Below are 7,311 nucleotides of genomic sequence, written 5' to 3'. Positions count from 1 at the left end.
CATTTTGCCAGAAAGGAGTTCCATAGCTTTGAATAACCAATAACGTGGAAAACACTGCTGCTAACATGATTTATATGGGTTGATATCAGTTCTATTAGGGGCTGATACAGTCCATCGATCCAATGGTCAGAATCGTTAGGATTTTTTTGTCCTATATGGACTAGTATCAGCCTTTAGTAGAGCTGGTATCAGCCTATATAAATCATGACCGCTAATGTCCAAAATAAAGCTAAATATCTATTTTTCACTTGGTATTTGGTCGCTAAAGACGCTGAAACTCCTAGCTTTAGTGATGTCATAGTTAACTGGCCTGAAATACATTTTCATCCTCATTGGTTTAGATGACAGTGTGTTATACTCGAGTTTTTTTTTTTATTTGTTTTTTGTTAAACTTCTCATATTGTCTCTCCATTCTTTACTGTTAAATTGATTTTTTCTTTACTAATACAAGGAAGAAAAAAAAAACACGTAAGAAATTTCTATTATAAGGTTTAACAATGAAAGAACACATTGTTTTGTACGAAGCTCACAACTTTTATCTCGACACAATTAACTATGCAAACGCTTCGATTTTATTTTGGATGCCAAATTGCCAATGTATAGTCATATAAAGAAGAACATAACATTAAAAGAAAGTATTAGATTTAAGTTGATTGTCGTTTGAGTTTTATGGAGAATATAACGCAAATTATGTATAATAGCGTGCATGTAAGGCTCAAAGATAATGAAGAGATTTCTATTCTATTTTTTCCTAGAACCAAAAAATAAGCGGCCTTCATAAAATGAAATATTACAAAAGTAAAAAAGGAAAAAAGAACACAAAAGATTGGTGAAGATATTTCAAATCTAAACACGCTTAGATAATAAAGTCTTTAAGATATTTTAACATAGCTAAATGTCTCTTAGGATCAATAAAATCAATCAAATGAAAACCAATCTCGCTAAAATGAGCAGTAACTGGAACACCATGCCTAATCAAAACTCTTACAAGTTCCATCTGACGATCCAATGTTGGGTCTCCTTCAAACCCTCTTACCAAAGTCCTTGGTAATTTCTTAATATTATCAGAATATTCTGATTTAGTCATTGGGTTAAGATACTCATGATCATGGTCAGATCCATCTGGTAAAGCTAATTCCACCATTACGTCAATAACTGGAGCTGGTATCACCGCGTCATTTGCTGATTTCCTCTCCGATTTAGTTTTTTTAGTTCCGGTAAAGAAAGGCTGGTTTAAGATGAGTCCGTGTAACTTAACCGGTTCTAAATTCACCGCAGTTGCACGTAATGCCGTATAGTAAGCAACTGTACCACCAGTGCTCGCACCCATAATGTAACACCTTGAAAAATCAGCGTAATCTTTTAACCATTGTTCGCCATCTGGATCCACGGCTTGGTTTTTGAGCCAAAGCAAAGCCTCGACGCCATCTTCATATGCGGCTGGTAATTTGTTTTCCGGCACCAAACGGAAATTCACAGAGACCACGATGGAAAGTGTTTCACTACAGAAACGCGTACAAGGTTCGTTATCGAAAACATTGTCCGCGCTAAACATAATGAATGCACCACAATGAAAGTAAACTATGACAGGAAGTCTAGCAACATTGGTATCATTGGATGGTATCTTCGTAGGACGGTAAATTCGAACCCAAGTTCCGTTTTCAGCATTGAGTGTGACGTCTTTGGTAACAGCGGATAGCCCCGGAACTGACATTTCTTCTTCCGTTGTTGGTGGCACCGTAAGTAGGTCGGTTTGTCGAGTAATTGAACCATCTGGATTGCGAACAATCTTGAGCATTGCCCATGGATCAATTGGCGGGGAAGCTTTCTCTTCCAATTCTTCCGCATCAGGACTACTCGCTTTCACTGACTTTTCATTGTTTGGTGGTTTCCTTTTTGGTTCCTCGGACATTTTGGTTGATAACTGGTAAAATTTCTCTATCTAGCTATTCATTCAGAAGAAAAAAAAGTTCAATGATCAGTGTTGGAGGTTTTGATGATAACCGAACCTTTTTCTTCGGATTTTGTGTGTGAACATAAACGGGTCAACGGCTCATGAGGTTTCCCCATGCAATTAGGATGGTTTTAATTGTGACATTGACTTCTTCCTGTGAAACTACCTAACCCCACAAACTATAATTAGTCAGGATCTAATGAGCCAACTTCATGCCACGTTTAGATAATTGGTCAGCTATTTTTCGAATAGCTGACCAGAGAATTCTACTAGGGATCGGGAAAAATTTTACAGCAAAACTTCTATAAAAATTACCATTTTAACAACTTACCAAATTAAAATTTAACTTTGACTAGCGTATTTTAACAAATTTTTTTATTATTTTAACAAAATAATTAATTTATCGAAGATTAATTTACTGAAATTCTACTTTACTTGTGTGATAAGATAATAGTTAAAGCCACAAATATTTCTCAAAACTAAAAATACGGGAAATATTACACATAATTTAAAAAAAAAACAGAATTTTTTTTTTCAAAAGAGTGTTATAGAGAGTGAAAGGGATTTCAATTACTTGTAGTCTGCATCCCGGAAGAGTAAATAAAATCCTTAAAACCCTTAATCAAATCCCGAGCTACCTCTTCATCAAACAGTTCATTAGGAAATTCATTAAAATGATAGCCGTCATCACTAAATTTCGTCACCACTTTGACACCCTTCCCCTCCAGCATTTTTGCAAACTCAATTTGATGGTCAATTAACGGGTCACCACCACAGCCTCGAACATAACACTCCGGTAACAAACTGATATTACCAGAACATTAAGATGTTCATGTATGTACACCTTTCATCATCAACCACGTGTACAGAAAGAGACACGTGGAAGGCATGCGAAGCGAGACATCAAAACATGATAGCAAGCATCTCATCAGAAGATGCCATCGGTCAGCAGATCTGACGGTCAGGGACAGAGGATCACAGAGGTATGATGGCTCAGAGGAGCACCAGATAATACCCCTTGGGTGTTAACACACCCAATCCCGAGGAAGATCCCAGATCAACGACCGAGAGGAAGTTTGGATGACACAGATGTGACCAGACAAAGAGACACTTGTTTGACACGAGCAGACATCCATCTACCCGCATTAAATACCAAAGAGATATACACGTGTCAATCAGCTCGTGGAAGAGGCGAGGATAACCCTTCGTATTCAAGCTCAGGCCGCGACATATGCCGAAGACCTCTGCGTAGTAGGCACAAAGCACAAAGAAGATAAGATTACAAAGGCACCTCAGAAATGGGACCCACGTTCCAACCCTATAAATACCCCTCTCCACTAAGAGAAGAGAGGTCGACCATTTTGGAGAGCAATCATAGGAGAATATAGGAGAGAGAAATAGGAAGAGTAAGTAATCCTCCTACTTCCGCAGACCTATGTATATTCTAAAGTCATTCGACTATCTTTGTAACCATTCAGTACATAGTGAAACACCAACCCCGTGGATGTAGGCCTTAGTGCCGAACCACGTAAATCTGTCTTATTTACATTTCAGCACCTTACATTCAGCGTTAAACTTCATATGCTTTATATTTATACTTGATTCTTGGTTTATTCCTTTATACGAACATTATTTATGATAATATTCGACTAGACAATGACAAGCCCGAAGGCTTCGAGTCGATGAATCGATATAATCATCCCCGTTACGCATACGACGTACAATTCTAGAATTAGGATGTATGCGAATATTGTTTGTGAACACATGGATGGCTTCGTGATTTATGTGTTCACAGTTCCAATAGCCAGATTAGAATACTGGTGGTCTCGATATGATTCAACTGGCAATGATAATTCTCATAGCAAGTCTGCAGTACATAACGGGAAGACCTTATCGTGCACATATTTCGTCTCTGAACTATAGTTCTTTCAACTCCACCGGAAAATAGTTGATTTGAAATTAAACCAGAAATCTTTACCGGATTTAGACCCAAATGCAGTGTTCTTAAACCAGCATGGTAAGCTATTTACCGTCAGGAGCGAATACAAAGGGGAGCATATGGGGTCGCAGGACCTTATAGGATTTTGAGATCAATAAATACTTGTATATATTCTTTACAATTTGTAGTTTTGAACAAATCTTGTTGGCCCTTATAAAAATCTTGAAGATAAAAGATACTCGTATATGTTTTATAGTTTTAAAACTAATTTTATTTTATCAGACTGCTAAAACCGAAATAAAGTTATGGATCTTTAGTATAATTCTGGTTTTCTAGAAGAAAAAAAACAAAGTTTCTGTAATTTTATTTTTAAATAAGTTTATTTTACGGTGGTTTTGAATTTCCAATTTGTATGAACCATGTAGCGTATTCAAATTTCCAATAATTTTTTTTATAGGCGTTTTTTATGTGAAAAGAGCAAAATTCATTAAACAAATATATCATCAATAAGGAAAATAAGGAAGGAAAGAAAGAAATAAAAAAAAATGATAAAAGAAACAATAAATCCCACTAAGGAGCAATTAAGAACCTTCGAAAACAAAAGAAAAACAGAAAAAGCTTCAACCAAGATCTATCTAAATTCTTACATTTTTAAGAAACTCCAAGGAACTAGAAGAAAGAAAAAGCAACTGACCTTTTAAAGTATCTATTTTCATCACGAACTGAGCATTTGACAACATTAATTCGTTCATCATTATCAGAATCAAGTTGAAATATCCAAAACTATCATCATACTTTATTAGAGGTGTTTTTTGTTCTGAGCGAGGTTTTACAATCCTCCCAATAAGATCTCTACATATAGATTTCATTGGATGGTCAGAGATACCCATTATCTTACTAAAAGCAATATGAGAATTTAGTCGAGCATAGATTTCGACCTCACTAACAGAGACAGTAGCCTCAACCTCTTTCTCTTGCTTCATCTGTATAGAAATAGAGAAAATAGAATCCGAAAGCAAAACCAAATCTTTTTCCATAAATTTTCTTCCTCTTTTCCTAATTGTAGTCCAACTCAAATCCATTTGAATTAGAAGTCAAATTTGGAGTTGAAAATCTATTGACAACTGAACTGGATTTGATTGCACTAAGACTCCTTCAGAATCATGTATCCTACTTCTATACTCTCATTATCTGTTTGATAATCTGATTCTCTATCAGAATCATCATTAGTCTCCCTTACTTTTTCATCTTTTTTTTATTTGTCAATGCCAACTTCTTTTCCAGCTTCTTCTTATCCCATACTCTCGGTTTATATTTATGGTTTTTGTTGGTACATGAATGAAATTCTAGATTTAGTATTTGGAACAATATGCCTGTCTGGAATCAATACAACTGACAGTTACTTGGAAATTTCAGTCTTATGGTCTAGGTGACCAATGTTACAATCTTCTTTTCTATATGGCCATTTGTGAAAGGGCGCCACTGCAAATAGGCACTTACAAGAAGAAATATGTTTTGAAACCAAGAGTCGAAAACGACTTGCATTAAAAAAAATAAACAAGTCATTTTGTTTTTCAAATAGCCTAAAATTTTCATCATTGAATTCGTTTTCTAGAACAAGAGGGATTTGTTCTTCATCTTGCGTTCGCCGCTTGTGAAGTATTTAACTTCAGTGTTACTTTGAAAGGAATTGTTGTATCATACGAAGCCATCGACATTAAATGTTCAACAAAATTACATAGGGTCGGAATTTTTTATCCAAGGATATAGTGATCATCACATCAGTTAGTTGAGTGATTAATTCTCTTCTATTGGTCCAATTTATTGATTCATTGATTGTCGTGTTATAGAGCACATGGAAGAGAATATACTTACGGGCACAACTAGTTATTCAATTGCATCAATTTGTTTCATATATTTGAGCATATGTTTATGTATCTTCAATTGTTGATGTTTTCTTATGGTTGTGTCATACTTTTCTCAATGAATACACGGGACTTTTGTTCGGATTTCTATTAATCTAAGTTAGCGTAAATAAATTGATTTGGGCCATATGGTGAGTGTAAAATTTCTACTAAGAATTATTATATAGTTATATATATATATACTTGTATCCAATTTTAGTATCAGAGGGTACTTGTATGAATATAACTAGTTGAAATCTTTTTTTAGGCAGTTAATAAGTTTGCGAGTTTATTGAATCCACCATTTGCAGAAGAAGGGATTAAAGGGATCAAAAGGGATCAAAAGCAGAAGCTCTACTGTGAAAGAAGTTTTCTTTAAACTACCACAAGAAGACCAAACTTTAATATGTTGTGATGGTGCTTCCAAAGGTAATCCAGGTGCATAAGATATTTTGTACAATTACAAAATTTGATACCCAACAAAAGTTTTTAAATGATTTATTTTTTCGAAAGGACTATATCAAGGAAACGCAAGATCAAGCAATAAGAATGAAGACTCCAAAGAGGAAAACTAAAGGAGATGGAAATACTTAAGCTCATTTATGAGAGGAGTTTTTGCTGGATTCTTTGGTGTTTTAAAGTGTGAAGGAATTTTGAAGTTTAGTCTTCTTTTATTTCTTTTTCTCTGTTTATTTTTCTTCAGTTTTGAGAAGCTATTTATTTTACCCTTTTGGTTTATGGGGGTAGGGGGCCTTGTGTCCCCTGCTTGTAATTCTTGTAATTACGTTTTTTTGCTTAATAAACTATTGGATTTAGAGAAAAAAAAAACAGGTGCAGCAGGTATTGGATTTATAGGAAGAAAAAGTGATGGTTCATGCTTGGGAGCAGGGAGTGGAGGCTTGGGAATTGCCACTAACTACATTGCAGAGGTTATGGCTTTAGTTGCAGCTGGAGAATGGGCAGTAAGTAAACATCTTCTGAATGTAATCTTTAGTTTGGACTCAAAGGAAGTTATAATGGCATTTGCAAGTGGCAAAATCCCTTGGATAGTCAGAAACAGGTGGAAAAGAATACTCAGCTCACTTAACACTATAGTTTTCAGACACTCCTACAGAGAAGTGAACTTCTCAGCTGATGATTTAGACAAAAAGGGTACAAGTCTTAGCAGAGGAGAAGTAGTTTTATATGATGGAAGACCAGTTTTTTGGGAATAATTGAATAGGAGGATTCTCATTATTTTAGATTCAGTTGAAAAAATAAAAGCATGTAAAAATCCTGTAATTTTTTTTAGTTGTTTTTCAGAAAAGTAGGGCTTGGCATGTCAAGACTGCTCCTTGTATTTGAGTTTCTTATTTTTGAGTAATAAAATTTCATGATTTAGAAAGAAAAAAAAAAGAATCCACCATTTGCTTAACTTAGACACATAGGATTTCTATTCTATTATTTTGTATATTTGAATACGTAAGATGATAAGATGAAAAAAAATTCCTCATAACTTTTTTTTCCAAAAGAAA

At 34.9% G+C, this 7,311-nt stretch overlaps 2 protein-coding genes across 2 annotated transcripts; one reads left to right on the top strand and one right to left on the bottom strand.

Annotated features, from left to right (window-relative positions):
- Positions 1–856: 856 nt before the first annotated feature.
- LOC113272222 (probable carboxylesterase 9) lies at positions 857–1,912 on the bottom strand. The gene has a single exon (XM_026522096.1). It carries the CDS (start codon positions 1,910–1,912, stop codon positions 857–859), a length of 1,056 nt encoding a protein of 351 aa, XP_026377881.1.
- Positions 1,913–6,534: 4,622 nt separating this feature from the next.
- LOC113272221 lies at positions 6,535–7,011 on the top strand. The gene is made up of 2 exons (XM_026522094.1): positions 6,535–6,565; positions 6,686–7,011. The coding sequence occupies exons 1-2, from the start codon at positions 6,535–6,537 to the stop codon at positions 7,009–7,011; spliced, it is 357 nt and encodes a 118-aa protein (XP_026377879.1).
- Positions 7,012–7,311: the final 300 nt, after the last annotated feature.

The sequence above is a fragment of the Papaver somniferum genome, chromosome 4 (assembly GCF_003573695.1).
Source record: "Papaver somniferum cultivar HN1 chromosome 4, ASM357369v1, whole genome shotgun sequence".
In the NCBI taxonomy this organism is placed as follows: domain Eukaryota; kingdom Viridiplantae; phylum Streptophyta; class Magnoliopsida; order Ranunculales; family Papaveraceae; genus Papaver; species Papaver somniferum.
The sequence above is the reverse complement of the archived record's forward strand: the minus strand, read 5'-3'. Positions and strand labels throughout refer to the sequence as shown.